We start from the raw sequence: 19,502 nt of genomic DNA, 5'->3' as shown, positions 1-19,502 counted from the left end.
TCAGGGTGAATTCAACATTTCCCATTAGTCTGTGGCTGTCAGTAATTCATTGCCAATGACCGGAATCTCTGTGGTTTAAGAGAAGTCTTCATACTTTACTCTTTGCTTTCACAGCCTTGGTCCACAAGGGAATATTTTTCGCCCCCTTTGCTTTTTATTTGAATGTCACCACTGCAGAGACTGTTGTCTTTTTGTATCATGTGAGCATCAGTGTTTAGGATTAAGATGATGCTGTTATGAAACTTGAAAGGTTCAGAAAAGATTTACAAGGACTTTGCCAGGATTGGAGGATTTGAGCTACAGAGTGAGGCTGAATAGGTTGGACTGTTTTCCCTGGAGTGTCAGAGGCTGAGGGCTAATCTTATACAGGTTTATAAAATCATGAGGGGCATGTTTTCGAAAAATAGACAAAGTATTTTCCCTGGGATGGGGCATAGATTAGATTAGATTACTTTACAGTGTGGAAACAGGCCCTTCGGCCCAACAAGTCCACACCGACCCGCTGAAGCGCAACCCACCCAGACCCATTCCCCTACATTTACCCCTTACCTAACACTACGGGCAATTTAGCATGGCCAATTCACCTGACCTGCACTTTTTTGGACTGTGGGAGGAAACTGGAGCACCCGGAGGAAACCCACGCAGACACGGGGAGAACGTGCAAACTCCAGACAGTCAGTCGCCTGAGGCGGGAATTGAACCCGGGTATCTGGCGCTGTGAGGCAGCAGTGCTAACCACTGTGCCACCGTGCCACCCACGGTTTAGGGTGAGTAGGGAAAGATTTAAAAGGGACCAAAGGGTGGTGCATGTATGGAATGAGCTGCCAGAAGTGGTGGAGGCTGGCACAATTGCAATGTTTAAAAGGCATCTGGATGGGTACATGAATAGGAAGGGTTTGGAGAGATATGGGCCAAGTGCTGGCAAAGGGGACTAGATTAATTTAGGCTATTTGGTTGGCATGGATGAGCTGGACTAATGTGTCTGTTTCCATGCTGTATATCTCTATGAATCGATGTTGCTTTAATTCCAGATTACATCTTAGACGTTATCCAGTATTTACCATTTGTTTTAAAATGCTTAGTGCTTTCACGAACAGATTATTTTCAGTTAATTTAAAAAAATCTGAAGGTGGTTTCTTTTAGTCTGGGTAGCAGTACAAAAGAGAAGTAGTTGAACGTTTGGTAACTGAATCAACATGTTTATACTCCGGGGGAAACTGATGGCATAGTTAGGTATTTCTCCCATCAAAGTCGTAATAAGTTTGAAATTAACTTGAGGTGGCAGTTGGTGCACATGGCTGACATTATCTACAAACAAAACTGCAAGGCTCGTTTGACATCTTCCAAATCCACAAGCACTACCATTTAGAAGGACAAGAGCTGCAACTTCATCTCCAAGCCACTTACCATCCTGTCTTGGAAATATCACCATTCCTTCGATGTTGCTGGGTCAAAATCCTTAAACTCCCTCCCTAATGGCATTGTGGTAATCCCTATACTGCACTGATTGCAGGTATTCAACAAGGCAGAATATCACCTTCTCAGAGCCAATTAAGGCTGCACAATAAATGCTAACCCAGCCAGAATCATTCCAAGTCTCCCCAGTATAAGTAGATCACATTGGGAGCAATGGATAAGGTTGGATGAAGTGCAGGTGAATCTCTGTCTGATCTGGAGGCGATAGGGGAGGTGTTTGGGGCAGGTGTTGCACCTCTTGCAGTTGCAGGTGTAGTGGAGAGTTTAGAGTTGACTAGGGAATCATGGACTGAACATTCCCTGTGGAAAGCAGACAGGGATGGGGGAAGGAAATATCATTTTTGGTGGTGGGGCCTGAATGCAGGTGGCAAAAATGTCGGAGGATAACCCATTGTATTTGAAGCTTGGTGGGGTGGTGAGGGCTAAGGGGACTCTATCTTTATTGTTGTTAGGGTGAGGGCTTTGAGGACAGAAGTGCAGAAAATAGAAAGGTGTTTGAGGACATCCTTAATTACTGAGATGGGGAAACTAAAGGAGGAGGATATCTTGGATGCCCTGGAGTGGAATGTCTCATCCTAGGAGCAGATGTGGCAGAGGTAGAGGAATTGGGAACATGGGATAGCATTTTTGCAGGAGGGTAGATGAGAGGGGCTGTAGTTGAGGTAATTGTGAGAGTTAGAGGGTTTGAAATGGATATCAGTGGTGAGTTGGTTTCCAGAGATGGAAGCAGAAGGAGGCGTCACAAATGGTTCAGGTGAATTTGAGGACAGGGTGGAAGGTGTTGGCAAAGTTGATGAACTGCTCAAGCTCCTCACAGGAGCAAGAGGCAGCACCGATGCAGACACTGATATCGCGGAGGAAGTAGTGAGGGACTGTGCCAGTGCAGTTGTGGAAGAGGGTCTGTTCCACAAATTCTACGTAAAGGCAGACATAGCTTGGGCCCATGCGAGTGCCCATGGCTACCCCCTTGGTTTGTTGGAAATGGGGGGGATCAAAGGAAAAATTGTTGAGGGTGAGGACCAGTTCTGCCAAGCGAATGAGTAGGTCAGTGGAGGGGGATCGGTTGGGCCTACAAGAGAAGAAGTGGAGGGCTTTTAGGTCCTCCGTGTGGGGGATGCAGATGTAAAGGGTCTGTACGTTCATGGTGAAGATGAGGTGCTGGGGACCGGGAAGTGAAAGTCTTGGAAGAGGTGGAGGACATGGGTTGTGACTCAAATGTAGGTGGGGAGTTCCTGGACCAAAGGGGAAAGAACGGAGTCAAGGTAAGTTGCTGATTTAGAACACAGTGGAATACAGTCTCAATTGCCACATTGAAGTTTACCATAGTTGTGAAAATGTGAAGAGGGTTGTTGAATGTGGTATGTAAGCTCTCAATAGGAATAATTCTTTCTCAGCTTTGTAGTTTCACTTTAATCAACCAAGCAATGAAGTGCACGACTGTTTAAAAACAAGTTAACATAACACATCAGAGGTCTGCATTGAGAGGTCTGCACTGCCCTGAGCAATGTTTCTGATGCCTTCTGATACTTTTATTCTATCCTTGAACTTTTAAACCAATGGTCCTTTTCTTTTTAAAAGAATGAATATTTCAAATTTTGTCAAGTGACATCAGCATAGAGTGAAAAAAGGTTCGTTATGGTGTGGGTTGGAGTCATTGTCTGTTCATGCTCTGTCCCATCGTTGGCAAGGTTGGGCATAACATACAACAGTTCCCCAGAAATGCGACCCTGTAGCATGGATGCGTGTTTTCCCACTTCTACATTACCCTTCCTGCATAACTTCAGAGTTTACAATTCAGTCTTGAATTAAGGTTTTAAAAATGATGTCCATGACCATGAGAAACCAAACTGAATTGTTCTTACATTTTTATGTTCAGCTGCTCCTCTTATTTTCAGCATTTTTGATTTCGGATTTTGTAGCTGCAACAACAAAAACAATATGGAATTGGCACCGTAGTAAGTCATGAATGCTTATGAATCAGGATATTATGGAAGACACGAGGCACAGCAAATGCTATGGGTCCTCACAATGTCTTAGCTGCAGTGGTGAAGAGATTTTCTCTCTACCCTCTCCCCACCCCCCCGCCAAAGGTGGTTTCATCCATATTTAAACATTCCAGTACAGCTTTAAAACTGGCATTTACCAGACAATGTGAAATATTGCTCAGATATGGACTGGTCAGAAAATATCTAATCCAGCTAATTACTCCTTCAGTTGTCTACTCTCAATCATGAACAGAGTGATAGAAGGTGTTATTGACAGTGATATAAAGCAGAACTTATGCAGTATAACACCCTGCTCACCAGCACAGCTGGATTCTGCCAAAGCTGCTCCACCCCAGAACACACAAAAGTCTTGGACAAACATGGAGAGAAGAATAGAATTACAAAGGTGAGTGATTGCTCTTGACATCAAGGCAGCACTGGAATGAACACGGCACCAAGTCATAGCAAAACTGAAACCTGTGGGAATCAGGAGGGAAATTCTTCACTCCATTGATTGGAACCATATTGTGCACAAAAGAAAATGACTGTGGTTGAGGCTGAGGATGGTCTATTACCTCAACACCAGGACTTCACTCCAGAAGGTCCTCAGGGTAATGCTCTAACTATCTTTCATCTTTTGTTGCTGCAGCACTGGCCTTCCTTACATTATTTCAGAATAGGAATGATCACTGATGAATGTGCAATGGTCAATACCTAAATTCTAAAACCACCTAGATGAGTAATGCTCCAACAACACTTGAGTAGCTTGAACCAGACTATAACAAATGTCAGCTCTGGCTAAATTGGCAGCACATTCTCGAGTTGCAATATTCAAACCCTATTCCAGCTTTTGAACACAACATCAAGGCTAACACTCCAGTGCAACAAAAACAGAATGCTGTGCATACTGAAGGAGCAGGTTTTCTGACGAGATATTAAGCCAAGGTACCACCTTCTCCTGGCTGTTAGGTGGATTTAAAAGATTCCCTGGCTTTACTCTGTAGAGCAGCGGGGACTTATCTCCAGTGTCCTGACCAGTACTTATCCTTCAATCATAAAAACTGCTTGCCATTATCACACTGCGGGCTGTGGAAGCTTGCTGTACTTGTTGTTTGCCAGTTAACAACACTGACTATGCTTCAATACACATTTCATAAAACCATAAGTCAGGGGTCATGAGGACGGCAATGGTCACAGTCATGGAAGATGCCATTTATGATTAGTGTATGTACTGCTCAGAAAAAGGATACAACCAATCCAGCTAGCTACTGCCTCAGGAGTCTACTCCCAATCATGAACAGAGTGATAGAAGGTGTTGCTAACATTGATATCAAGCAGCACTTATTCAGCAACACCCTTCTCATCAATTCAGCTGAGTTCTGCCGGAGCTGCTCCACCCCAGACCACACCAAAGCCTTGCACAAACATGGAGAGAAGAGCAGAATTATAAAGATGAGGTGAGTGATTGCTCTTGACATCAAAAGGCAGAACTGGAATGACCATTGCACCAAGAAGTCCTAGCAAAACTGAAAATAACAGGAATCAGGAGGGAAATTCATTTATAAATGTCTCTTCAGTACAATGGCAATGAGGAAACCAGATTGGAAAGATTGAAACATGGAGTTCTGGGAAAGAAAGATAATATACACATGAACTTTCGGAAGGAAAGGGTGGCTGAAGATAAGATGACAGTTTGCAAGGCCAAAGTGATTTAATTTTGAAGACATAGCTGATAATGGCAGATTCTAAGTGGTGAACTTGAATAATGTAGATAAGATGAGTAAGAATAATCATAAATAAGAGAACAGGGCAAAAGAATGCATCTCAGGGAAAAGCGATAGTGAGACAGAATATGGAATACAAATTGCAAAGGTCGAGGAAACTAGATAGCCATCAGGAAACAAGTCCCAAACAAAAATTCAGTTGTGAGCACTTAAAATAAACTAGGTCAGAATATCACAAATACAGAACTAATACAGGGATTTTAAAAAGTAGGGAATAGTTCAGGATGTTCGACTGGTCAACACTGCTCTCGTAATATTAAGACTTCCACTGATATATTACTCGAATATACATTTTGAATTGAACAATGCCTTCTCTGAATGATCTGATAATTCCATTTTCCTCAGCATTAAACTCCCACTTCAGAGTTGTTTGGGTAAAGCAATCTTTTTATGTCAGAAAAAAAACAATGAATTCTCCAGAGTGGACTGAAGTGAGAGTGGCAAGTGATAAATGAGAGAGATGTTTGACTTGCAAACGGATAGCGAGCCTTTGAAGTCTTAATTAACTTTAGGCCAGATGCAAACTTTACACACTCACACCTATGTTGAAATGGAAGAATCTATAGGAAATTAACCAGGAGAACTCCAACTCTGTTGCACAATGGAAAACCATTATTCCTTGGAAATTTAGGCAATTAAGGAGTGACTATTTCTGAGGTCACAAGAACTTAAACCCTTGCACTGCTAAAGAAATCTCACAACAACCAAACAGTAATACATATCACTTTCAAACCAGCTTCTTGCATCCCTAATCTGGCAGATTTAATGTTTTACAAACAAACACAAAGTACGTACTCTAAATGCAGCCTGAAATTGTGGTATATTGAATAAACTAAACAACTAATTTAATCACTAACCCACAATACATTATGTTTATTGAAGAACTCTTCTGGCACATTCCATGATTGAGCAGATTTTACAGCAGCATGAGGCTCTACTGCTGAGATTTTAGTGCGACTTTAGGAACACAAAAGATGACCACATGACCAAGATCATTTTACTCTATGTTAAATATTGCATCATGTATCTTTGGTCAAATAGATGTCAGTTAAAAGGTAAAAAAAAAAGTTTTGCATTTATGCATAGTATTTCACAACATATTTCAAAATATTTTGCAGCCAATCAAGTGCTTTTGAAGTGCACCAACTAATTTTTGTACAGCAAGCTTCCATAAACAGTAATACCACAAGAACTACAACACCTGCTTTTGTGATGTCAACTGAGGGAATGTCAATTGGCCAGAGCTTCTCTTTGAAACAGCATCATAAATTCTTCTTCATTCAACTGAAATTACAAATGGGCCCTCTGTTTAATGTCTTAACCTAACAAACAGTGCAGTATACTCTCTTCATCTTTGTCCTCAACTCCTGAAGTGGAATACAAACTCACAACCTTCTGATGTAAAAGAGATTGCTACATGATTAACACTTTAGGTGAATGGGGATTGAGTGCATGTTTTATTTATGAGAGTCAATTTCAGTTTAAGATTATGAGCATTATTAAGTTCCTTTAACAGAGCTTTGGCAGAAAAATAGATTAGAAATTTTGACTCCAATTGTCAGATTAATCTGGCTAAATGTTGTTTATACACTATAACCCAATTAGAAAAGAGAAGCATCTTTGTTGGAACAAATGGGTCTAGACTCGAGTCCTCTTTATTGAAATACTACAAGCACCATGTGCATACAGATCACTCCAAGAAGGATGCCAAGTCTTAGTGGGGGTGGGGTGTTAAAAGGTTTCTTTCTTAAAGAGTGTTTATGAAGAAGAGGGTGAACTATACCTTTTAAGAGAATTAAAAGCTAGCTGTGACAGCACCAAGTGTTCTCAATAAGACACAATGTAACATGTGCTCCAGCTACTGGGGTAGCTGGTTACCTGGAAATGACAAAAACAGATTCAAATTAGGCCAGTTTAAATTATTCCCTGAAAAATACCAATTTGCAATCAAGTTTGAATTGAGTATATTGACAATCTTAAAAGTCAACGACATAATCCGATGCTCTGGGGTATAAGACTGGGGAAAAAATTGAACAGTTGGGAGGAGAACTGCCAAGCCGCAGCATGTGAAAGACTGCCTGAAAAATAGCTCTCTTAAAAGTACCTTTTTCGATCAGTAACCTGTGAAGCAGAATTCCTGAGAAAAAAAACGACGAAACAGGAAGATCCAAATAGAAGAACCAAAAGTGCCTGGTTTTGAGATAAGAGGTGTTGTTTTGTAAATCTTAATTGGAAGTTTTATCGGACTAGTATTATAGAAGGGAAGATAAAAGGTAGGTTAGGGTAAGGACTTGCACATAGTGGTTAGTTAATTATTCTCTGTTATACTTTAAGAAATAAAGTTGTGAAATTTTACTTTAAATAGTTCTTGGCCACTTGGATTTTTACAGATTACTGCATGGGATAAATCTTTTCTGCGTTGCTGGTTTTAAATTAAGCAGAAGAGCTTACTCCATGACGTAACAAGAGGACAAATCACTCATTTTCCTATTTTCTTGTAATTAGCCTTATGACTTGATGAACTTTGATGGCAAGGCTGTTTTTATCCTCACCGAAAACAATGGGCTGGACTTTGGATGCTGCAAACTCGGTTTAAAGAGTGAGTTGATACCTGTAAGTGACAGTACTCAAAATATACAGGGGCAGTCATCAAATCTGCACTCAAGTGACTTCAAATTGCCTGGACAAAAGCTAAACACATTGGAACTGGTCAGAGAATGGCTTTCTCCTGAAATTGATTGGAGATAATGCTGAAGTCCGATCACATGGCGGTTCTCTCCTGTGTGTTCAATAAATAGATTGAACAGGGAAAACAAATGATGATAAATGGCTGGAGGATCAGTGTGCAGGGGACATAATTTGTGTTGTACTCATTTCACTGATTTCTTTTGATTTCACTCCAAGATAGATGAGTTCTGATTTTAAGACTTCACACACTTGTACTAGATTCCAAATTGGAGAAAAAAGTTTGTTTATGTCCACTCTGTTGAGATTTAACTGCAATTACATTGGCATTCCTTGTCTTGATGGCTAAGTGTCACTGAAACATTGGGAGCAGAATCATATTGCCTTTGGCTGGAGCAGTAAGATGATCTTGAGTCAGAAATCTAAATGAAAAGGTGGTTTTTGGTTTTCCTTACCTATGACAAACAAAGTTCCACTTCCGATCATCCTTACAAAGTAGAAAGAGTGAAAGCGATGACGCAAACATTTCATCAGGAGTACTTTCTGCTCAAGGAGAACACATTTTTAAGAAGCTTGTTGATCTATTTTCCTAATGCTACAATTTCCACACATTGTATACAGTATTTCTTGGAGAACTTAAGTTTTGAAAGACAATGGAAAATTGATTTATTTCAAGTTTTGTGAAAATATTTGGAGCAGTTTTTTTTTTAAATTGGAAGCTCACTGCGGACTTAGATTTTTATTTTTAAAAAATTCCCTGTAAATCACATGAGTTTGGTAAGTGCTTGTTTTTCTGCACATCCCTACTGGGACTGTTTTTGAATAGTGACAGGTTTTAAGAGGTTCTTATTTATATGATTCAATAAGAGAGCCTGCTAAAAACAAGCTAAGTTAGAGAGAAGCCTAAGGACAAACAAAGTTGGAGGAAAGCCTGTTAAGTTTGAGGAATGTTTGCTAAAGAAAAGCTGATCTGGGACTAAGTTTACCAAGAACCATCTGTCAATATAATATCTCGCATTTTCAAGAAGTAAACACTCTTGTTGAGTTCAGAATGAACCCTATTTGTTCTTTCAAAAGAAAGATTGCAAGAACACCATGATATATTACCTGAGCAGTGTCTGTGAGACTTCAGATACAACTGTGCATGACGAGTGACTTGACTACACTTGTCTGAACATCAAAGCATCAGGCTATGGTACATCCTACACTTTTATCCTTTTGCCTGAGAATATTTTGTTTTTGCCAATCTCTGCAAAGAAATAGGTTTTCTTTTCCAGAAGAGGCACATTTGTGTTTTAGGGATATTTGAAGGGATAAGCATTTATATTTTTAAATTACTGACCGTGTATGTTCGGATTTATTGCACCTCAGTTGACTAAGTTTTACTTTGATTATATGATACTTTCCCAGCCGAGAACCAGGGGTCACATTCTCAGGGAATTTTGATTCAGATTAATCTAAATTAATTGTCACTTGTACCTGAGGAAACATTTCTTCATTCAAAGGGTAGTGAACCTCTGGAATTCTCTACTTTAGAAGGCTGTGGAGGCCAAGTCACAGAATATATTCAAAAAGGATATTCATATGTTTTCAGATTTTGACGGCATAAGGAGGTATGGGGAGAAAGTGGGAATATGGCATTGAGACAAATGATCCATCAAGATCATGATGTCTGCTCCGCCATTCACTGAATGTCTGCTCCGCCAAGGACTGAATGACCGACTCCTCATAAAACATAGAAACACACAAATTGTGCCTAAACCAATAATTTTGTTTATTAAGAATCCTAGTTGATTAATCTGCAACTGAAAAAAAAGTATCTTTAATATTGTGACCATACGCAATAGTCAGATTAGAGTGACAGTGCACACTTCCACCCGCAGTTATAACAAAAAGGAAATTAGGGAAAGCTGGTCCTTAACAGTCGTACTCCGATCTGCAATTCCAGATGAGGGAGGTGAGGGCCGGCAGTGAGGTGGGCTCTCCAAATGTTATGAAGGATAAATCTGACCTGCTCGACATGCCCCAGATCAACAAATCTGAGTAATTTCACTCTTTAGGTACTTCATACATATTTATATTTTACTGCCTCCTCTCAAACATTCCTCAACTGCTCCTCACAAATGGTTGCTCTCCACAAACTCACCTACTCACCTTGAGAAAGACAGAAAGAACAGGAGCATGTTGAAGTACCAGTCCAATGCCATTCATTCAAAATTTTCCCTTATCCCATCACCTGACCCCTTCCATTACATCACTCACCTCAGACTCTTATTTCCTCATATCAAGATAGCACTTAAATTAGTGAAAGGCAGAGTTTAATGGTTGGTTGGAAGATATTTTAGAAAGTTGGTTTCCAGTACATGCACTTTTTCAGCACAGGTGACAGCTGCCTGTAGATTCACTGGTAAATCGACCTACTGTCTTGAGGATGCAGCTCCCATCCATAATGAAAGCCTGAGGAGGTGGCACATCTGGAATAGTAGATGAGCTTCTGCCTGAAGACATTCTGTTGTGGTCTTGACTACTCCCAGCTGCATCTTGCTATTCTCTATTCCCTGTAGAGTTAAATGCAGTTGAGAAGGCAGGTAGATGGTGCTTCTGTTGATGCTGCAACTGAGTAATGTAGCTGCAGTGGAAAAGGTGGACAGTGGAGGCTGCAAAGGCTGCTTTTGTGCTGTTATGAAGGTTTTCAGCATAGTGCAGCTGAAGCTTGGTGGAAAGTTTGTAAAATTCCTCCCGAGAAATGGCAATCTCCACATATGTAGTATTAGCATTCTTTAACAGTGTTTTACACTACTGCCTCTGAGACTGGCCACAACTAATAGAATGTGGGGAAATAGATGGTGACATCTTGAAAATGCCCATATTATAGAGGAGGTGGTTGGTGCTAGATGTCTTGAAACATAAGGGTGGATAGGTCCCCAGGACCTTATTAGGTGTACCCTAGAACTCTGTGGAAAGCTAGGGAAGTGATTGCTGAGCCCCTTCTGAGATATTTGTATCATTGATAGTCACAGGTGAGGTGCCGGAAGACTGGAGGTTGGCTAACGTGGTGCCACTATTTAAGATAGGTTATAAGGAAAAGCCAGGGAACTATAGACCAGTGAGCCTGACATCGGTGATGGGCAAGTTATTGGAGAGAATCCTTCGGGACAGTATTTGCATGTATTTGGAAAGGAAAGGACAGGACTGATTGGGGTAGTCAACATGGCTTTGTGGATGGGAAATCATGTCTCACTAACTTGACTTTTTTTGAAGTAACGAAGATTGATGAAGGCAGAGTTGTGGATGTGATCTACATGGACTTCAGTAAGGCATTTGATAGGGTTCCTAATGGTATACTGGTTAACAGGTTAGATCACAGAATAAAGGGAGAACTAGCCATTTGGATACAAAACTGGCTCAAAGGCAGAAGACAGAGGGTGATAATGGAAGGTTGCTTTTCAGACTGGAAACCTGTGACCAGTGGTGTGCCACGAGGATCGGTGCTGGGTCCACTGCTTTCGTTGTATATAAATGATTTGGATATAGGAGGTATAGTTAGTAAATTTACAGATGATACCAAAATTGGAGGTGCAGTGGACAGCAAAGAAGGTTACCTCAGATTACAATGAGATCTTGATCAGATGGGCCAAGGAGTGGCAGATGGTGTTTAATTTAGATACATGTGAGGTGCTGCATTTTGGAAAGGCAAATCAGGGCAGGACTTATACACTTAATGGTAAGGTCCTAGGGAGTGTTGCTGAAAAAAAAAGAGACCTTGGAGTGCAGTTTCATAGATCCTTGAAAGTGGAGTCGCAGGTAGATAGGTTAGTGAAGGTGTTTGGTATGGTTTCTTCTATTGGTGAGAGCACTGAGTATAGGAGTTGGGAGGTCATGTTGCAGTTGTACAGGACATTGGTTAGGCCACTTTTGGAATCCTGTGTGCAATTCTGGTCTCCCTCCTAATGGAAGGATGTTGTGAAACTTGAAAGGGTTCTTAAAATATTTATAAGGAAGTTGCCAGTATTGGAGGGTTTGAGCCATAGGGAGAGGCTGAGGCTGTCTTCCCTGGAGTGTCGGAGGGTGAGGGGTGACCTTATAGTGGTTTATAAAATCATGAGGGGCATAGATAAGGATAATAGACAAGATCCTTTCCCGAGGCTGCGTGGGTCCAGAATTAGAGGGCATAGGTTTAGGATGAGGGGGGAAAAGATTTAAAAGGGATCTAAGGGACAACTTTTTGATGCAGAGGGCAGTGCGTGTATGGAATGAGCTGCCAGAGGAAGTAGTGGAGAGTGCTACAATTACATTTAAGAGGCATCTGGATGGGTATATCAATAGGAAGGGTTTAAAGGATCAAACGTCAGCAAACAGGCCTGGATTAATTTAGAATATCTGGTCGGCATGGACGAGTTGGACCGAAAAGTCGGTTTCTGTGCGGTACATGTGTATGACTTTACCTACAACTGTTGAGTACAAACAATTAACCCTTACAACCTGTTAGATACACTGGAGGAAGTCCCTTCTACTGTACTCTCATCTTCTCCAACTTGCTATTTGGAGTTGTAAGGATAGACTGATCCAGTTGGGAAAGGGAAGCTATTCACCAAAATCATTCAACTGCCCATTTAACAAATTTCTGTTACACAGGTTTCCAATTTCACTCCCTAACAGTTCCTGGAAAGAATAAAGGAAGCAGTAGCATGTTGGAAAATCAGACCAACGGCATTTTTTCAATTTTTCCAGCCCATTGGTCATGGCTTGTTCTTAGAAAGTCAACTATGCGGGCAAAGGACAACTCCCTCCATGAATTTCCAGTGTGTCCAAGTGTTAACTAAAACTACGCCCTACCTCCAGGTTGAAAAAGTCTGATCTCTTCAGTGCACGCTCAATAACAAATATATGTTTACGGTGACAAAACACAAGACGTGCTTTGTCAGTTTTGTTTTAGTTTTATTACAAACTTTATATTCTTCAAATCAACTTGTTATTACACAACTCTGAAGCAGGTGGGACTTGAACCTGGGATTCCTGGCTCAGAGGTAGGTACACCACCTCTGCACCACAAAGGCCGCCCATTACAAGTTTTATGACACCTCCAACTGCATTGAGTCAACTCTCAATGCCTAATCAATGAATAGAAAATGAGAGAATTCAATCTGCCACAGACATTTATTATCAGCAGCAAGATTCCTTCCTAGCCAGTTTAATCCGAGCCTGTGAAATTCATCAAATTTGGGAAATGGAAAGAAATAAATGCAGTCTGTTAAACAATTAGCAAGGATTACCATTTAAGGTCTGGAAAAGAAAGTAAAATAAATTGTTCAAGGACTCTCGTCAGTCCGATGAAGACTCCCAAAATACTTCCATTTCAATGTGGGCTAACAAAGGTGTCAATCATAAATCCTCAAACAATGAGTAGTGTTTCAAAAATGTGCTTTTAAAATCATTGTTATGCCTATCAATTTCTGAGAATGTGGAAGTAAACAATTTTGTAGATCTGCAGATTACCAGGCTTGCAAAGTTCCTTACATGAAGTCATCCTGTTGCGATAGTCCATGGTGAACCATGTGCAGACCACCACAACATTCATCTCCAGCATAAGGTTGTCCTCATGCCACTTCAGGCCATAGCCAAAAGTTACACACTTCAGTGTGACAGAAAAGCTTCTCTATCCTGGACCCTGCAAATGCATCACAAGGAAGGAAAGGAAAACGAGAACAGAGGCCCATTAAAGGAAAGCTCGGAGAAGTGATAGATAGGATAAGAAAACAGACTCATCATCTTCTTCAGTCAAACTCCTATAATCGCATATTTTAACTTACTTGAGATGTATAGTTGGATCTGTCCATGTAGAATTTACATATTATAGAAGAGTCATTCATGAAAATGCTGGGCTAAATATTTTCATCCAGACAGTCATCAACCGTAATTAATACCAGGTAAAGGCATTGAAATAGACAGCATAAGTGGACAGAAAACAATTATATGAAGGCTTGGAGAGACAGAGGTATGATGAAAACACAATAGATAGTGTAGCTGGTCTGTGAAATAGAAAGGGACAAGCTTTTAAGGTCTAATGGCTTTTTCCTGTTCGTAATTATTTTTGGTAAGGAAAAGGGGAGAAAGAGAGAAAGAAAATTGCAAGATTTAAACTGAAGGAGGACATCTTGGCTAACGAGAGTGATAATACTGTGGAATCCTCCCACTAACAAACCTGCCCCTCCCTGACATCATACAGATTACACACATACATTCCCATTTTCCATCAAAAGTTTAAAAAGATTAGGTGAAAACAAATTAGAGAATTGTTTTTCAGAAGCATATTTCTGAATCAACATCATACGTATCTCAGGAGAATTCAAGAAATAAAATTTAAGTTGCCTGCGTGAATTAAACAAGCAATTCCTACAGTTCCTCAAACATTCTCTTTACAACCACTAATGTAGGTTGCAAAGTAGTTAGAATTAAGAGGCCCTATAGCTTGCATTGTACAAATAGATTTTACACAATTCTACTGCTATCACATTCTTTACTGAGGCACAGAAACTGCTCATTCTTGTAATGGCTGGTCAAGCAATTGAGAGACAGGTCACCACATAGTCTCCATTTTATATCTCAGAAGCTCTTTACACAGGAATAGAATTTCTTTTCAAATCTAAGTAGCTCATCAGTTAGAGATGAATTTGTTTCTTTTCTATTAACATTTTGGTTATTTTCCTACTCTCTCCCCTCCTACCCTTCCCCTCCCACCCCAAAGTTCATAGTGCACAGGTCAAAAAGCTCGTTGTAGCAGCATTTTCGTATCAGTACTTTAAAATCTTTCAAACACCTCTCCGGCTGGGATTTGCTTTTTTTTGTGGAACCCAGCTAACCTTCAAGTGTCAAGTTTCCAGGATAACAGAAGCTTCACGGCACAAGTTGGGGAAGGCAGAGTGCCACTTTAACTGGATGCGGTAGCAATGGGTTTCTTCAGTTGCTGATTCATTATCTCCCGGGTGCGGCACGCTTGAATCTGATCATAGCAGGAAATACAAACCAAGACAGGATCATATAACTGTTGATCTGGAATGGGTAGTTTCAGGTGGCAGCAGTTGGCACAAAACACATTCCCACAGTTCCTAGAAATAAACATAATACATTAAGAAAATCACTGAGGGAAATGGGACTGTTAGAATTGCATTTCACACTTAAATCCTATTTTCTGCCATCTCTTGAAGATACCTACAGGGAGACGAAAGGCCTATTAATATGACATTTTTTAGCAGCGACTGAGCATAATATTAGTTTTGCCCAATACACATGTACTTTTCATCCCTGGCTAGTAATAGTCAGTAGAAGGAAGCCAGTTTATTTTTCCTTCCCAAACCAAATCTATTAGCTTTACACAAAACTAATACCAGAATCAGGCAAAGAAAAATCCCAGAGTGTAAACCAACAAAATACAATGTTAGATTCATATCCCTCAAAACAGACACAAAGCTTTTCTCCAGTAGAACAATAAAAGCAGCAATGCTATTTCAGCTGGATGGCAGACCCCATTTTTAAATTAATTTAATGTAGTGACATTTAGTGACTGTTAGTTGAGTGTTGAATTATATATTGTGTCATCAATTTTTTGGGACTGAGTAGTGGAAATTGTAGAGAGGGCTAGTGTTGAGACAATACTGAAGGGACCATCAGCACTGGTGGATCACTCAACTGCTGCTTCTCCTGATAAAACCCTTACTTAAGCTGTTTTACCTTGACTTGACTGTTGCAGCTAGCCTTCTACATTCTACCGCTCAAAACTCTACAGACTATATCCTTGCTTGTGCCAAGTCTTGCTCACTCAGCACCCAATTACTTTCAGACCTACACTGATCGCAGTTAAGCAAATAATCAATGTTAAACTTGCATCCTTGCTTTCTTGTTCTTCTATGACTTTACCTGTCCAGATCTCTAATCTCCTCCAGCCCAGTAATCTCTTAAATACCAGCATTCATGTAATTCTGACCTCTTCAAAACACTGGTTTTAGTTTCTCCACCATTGTGCCTTCAGTTGCCTCAGCCTGAAGATTTGGTATTATTTCTGAGTTTCTCTCCTTTCAGATATCCTTTAAAGCCTGTCTACTTGAACAAGCATTTGGCCATTTGCCTAATCCTACCTTGTATGGCTTGGAGTTCAATTTTGCTTCTTAATACTTCTGAGAAGCCACATGGTATATTTATTAGATTACAGACACTAGGGCAAGTATCAGTTGTTGTTGGAGATGTATCTTACTGAGTTTGTTCCATTCCATTTACTGAATACCTTTATCATGAATACAAAGTTTACCTTCTTATGGATGACTAGACTGGTCGTGATACCTTGCCCATTAAAAAAGCCTGGCTATACTTACCTGCCCTAACCAAACTGGTGATGTAAGGTCAACCACTTTACCAGATCATCCTCTGGCCCTTTGAACATTTTGTATTCTTTTAACCTCATTGCCTTAATTTAAAATCCCCACAATCTACAGGCCCAAACTTACTTCAAATTTCTCACTAAGGCAGCTTAATTGCTTTCCACTTTCGGTCTCTACAATGAGTGACTCAATCCTCAGTAAATTAAATCTCCAGGCTATTCCATTTCCCCTTTAGTTTCATTGATCTCCTGAAAGCCCTTAACCGTTTCCTCAATGTAAATTCTCAAATCACAGCCACTCCTCCGCTGTTGACTAATTTTCATCACTTCAAGTTCATCGCTCCCAGACTTCAACATATCTAGTATGGGCATATAATACTGTGCTTACAAGAGCAGCCTGGCATTCTGCAGTGAGTAACTCACCTGCTAACTCCCCAGAGCTTGTCCATTAAATAAATACAGTGCACGAGCAGAAGTGTGACTGAACACTGTACTTGCCTAAAAACGTATGACTCTAATGGCACTTTAGAAGCCTAACAAAATCCAGAACAAGGCAGCCTGCTTAATCAGTACCCTATTGTACAAGGAGGCAATGTTGTAATGGTGATGCAACTGGACTAGTAAGCCAAAGACCCAGACCAGTGCTCTGGGGACACAAGACCGAAGTTCATGATGGCAGACGATGAAATCTGAATTCAATAAGAATCTGGAATTAACCCTTATTAATTGTCATAAATATCCACCTGGTTCACTAATGTCCTTTAGGAAAAGAAATTGGTTGCCCTTACCTGGTCTGGCCTACATGAGGCTCCAGATCCACAGCAATGTGGCTGACTCTTAACATCCTTATGAAATAACCTCACAAGTAACTCAGATGGGTGGGCATAAATGCTGGCCTTGCCAACATCATCCAGATCCCAATAATGAAAATACAAAAATAAACAATGAAGAATAATTCTCACTTAAGCTTTCACTCCCCCCACAACAACACTGTGCATTATGTACAAGCTAAACTACAGCAACTACTCAAACCTACTCTGACAATAAACCCCAAATCGCTAACCTCCAGCACGCAGAAGGTGATATAGTGAATGTAAGTACCAAGCCAAATCACTTTCAGGCTTTTCCAAACATTTCTTAGTATGGACGCCAAATCTTTGTATCTTACCTGCAATGGTGTCTCCTTTTGGCTAACCAGAATTCTGAGTCACAGTTAAAACAGTGCGATGCCATATGGTCAGGGACCCATCGTGTCACCTGCAATAAATAAATCAACTTGAAAAAAAATCTTCTAAGATGTACACAAACATCCAATAACCAATATCCATGTCAACCACTGTTAACATATATTAAACTACAGATTTTGGAAAATTTTCTATATTTTGTTAGACTATAACTGTGCTTAAGAACTGAAGACATGACCTGTTAGCAAGAGAGGTTAGCACTGAAAGAAAAACTGACAATTCCTCATCTTTTTGCAAATGAACTGGATTGGTTTTTTTGGACCAACACATACCCATCTATACTTGATTTTGTTGCCTTTCCTGGAAACTTATGCCACACAATTATTACAGATGTATTTAGATTTTCCTAAGCTTAATCTTGAATTTTTGTAAACAATTTCAGTAAGTAATGATCGTTACTTGGAATTGGAGAGTTCCGAATCTCAGACTGCTCCTCGTCAGGGGAATATTGTGGAGGAAGCACTAGTGGGAAACTGGGAGAGAGTTAGTGCAAGGTATCAGAGGAAAGGGAAGATTAGGTATAGGGAGCAGGCAATGGAGAGTGGAAGGAAAGTGTGGGGTAATTTAAGGAATAGAAACATGAATGCCCTGTGATCAGTCTCATCTGTGCCACCATTCAGGGAGATCATAGCTGATGTACCTCAACTCCATTTTCCCACATGATCCCTTTATTCTCTTAGCAACCAAAAATCTATCACTGTCTTGAAAAATCTCAACAACTATGCATCGACAACTTTCTGGGTGAGAGAATTTTAAAAATTTGCAATCTGCCTCAGTTTCTAACAGATGACCCTTTATTCTGAGATCGCGATCTGTACTCCTCACAGTCTAAACAGGGTAAACTTTGCTTATATTTACCTTGTAAAGTATTGTATAAGCAAATGGCTCTGATACAGTTCCAGTTACTTACAATACGATGATGTTACAGATTATTTTGGGAAGAATTTCGGCATCCAAAGGAATTCCACACTGGCCTTGATAGGGAGCAAATATATTCTGTTCAGCTCCTGAGGGTCTCAGTAATTATGCTGACTTGTAAATGTAGTTGACCCTTTTGCTATTAAAAGGAGACCTAAACTGTACAAAATGCTCCATGTGTGATTTTATGAAGATCCTAGATAACTCAAGTAAGGCCTTTCCTTTATATCAAAATCTTTTATTTTAAAGTCAAACATATCACATGCTTTCCAATCTGTACATTGACTGCACATTGATAATTCATACAAGGAAAACCCCATTGCTCTGAATACTTTATTTATTATTTAAATATTACCATTTTTCTTTTTTCTCCCCCAAAGGCTGATACCTTCACAATTCCCTCTACTAAATAGCGTCTGCCTTGTCTCATTTAATCGATGTTTATTTCTCTGCAGCTGCCTTGCATAGAATTACATAGGATATATGGCATAGTAACCAGCCACTCGGCACAACTAGTCTGGTGTGCCACAAGCTCCTCTCATCATCTCATAAATCTATCAGCACAGCCATCTTTTCAGTTCGCCTTCATATACTTGCCTAATTTCCCTTAAGTGCATCCTCTAAGTCTGTTTCAACATGTGTTTACTCTACTAAAACACAAGTACAGTAGACCATTCAGCCACTTGAGCCTCTTGCACCAAGGAGACCATGGTTTTCACAATGTAAAGACGTCTCTGAAGTGATCTCTCAGCCTTCTTTTTCCAAGAGAGAAGAAAACCATCCTGTTTATACTCAGGCATTTCTGGTATCATCCTCAAATGTTCTTCACACTCTCTCCCCTACCTCTATATCCTTTGTTTTAAGGCAAGTAGAACTGCATACAGTTCTCCAACTGTCATCTCAACAAGATGTGACACAGATTTATCTTTCCTACTTTTTAATTCTGCCTGTGTAGAAATAAAATCTAGCTCTTTGTTTGCTTTTGTTTATAACATTGCTAACACGATGCAATTTTTTTTGTAATTGATATATTTGTACC

General features: G+C 40.2%; 1 protein-coding gene across 5 annotated transcripts in view; it reads right to left on the bottom strand.

Annotated features, from left to right (window-relative positions):
- The window catches only part of LOC148141898 (phosphatidylinositol-3,5-bisphosphate 3-phosphatase MTMR4-like), a 100,518-nt gene that overhangs the window by 35,179 nt on the left and 45,837 nt on the right, over positions 1-19,502 (bottom strand). Inside the window, exons 14-17 of one of the 5 annotated variants that reach the window (XR_015752373.1) lie at positions 17,470-17,558; positions 14,791-15,036; positions 7,029-7,123; positions 3,339-3,395 (exon numbers count right to left, since the gene is read on the bottom strand). Coding sequence is in view for 1 of the 5 variants with exons in the window: in XM_087977457.1 (XP_087833583.1) it covers positions 14,859-15,036; positions 17,470-17,558 (267 nt within the window). In the remaining 4 variants the exon portion in view is untranslated. Of the gene's footprint in view, positions 1-1,907; positions 3,396-7,028; positions 7,124-14,507; positions 15,037-17,469; positions 17,559-19,502 lie in introns of those variants that run through there. The other 4 variants (XR_015752372.1, XR_015752375.1, XR_015752374.1 and 1 more) reach the window with 4 other exon arrangements.

The sequence above is a fragment of the Chiloscyllium plagiosum genome, unplaced genomic scaffold, assembly GCF_037043375.1.
Source record: "Chiloscyllium plagiosum isolate Xiang-an unplaced genomic scaffold, Cpla_swu_hap1 HiC_scaffold_31, whole genome shotgun sequence".
NCBI classification, from domain to species: domain Eukaryota; kingdom Metazoa; phylum Chordata; class Chondrichthyes; order Orectolobiformes; family Hemiscylliidae; genus Chiloscyllium; species Chiloscyllium plagiosum.
Note: the sequence above shows the minus strand (reverse complement) of the source record. Positions and strands in the feature narration are given on the sequence as shown.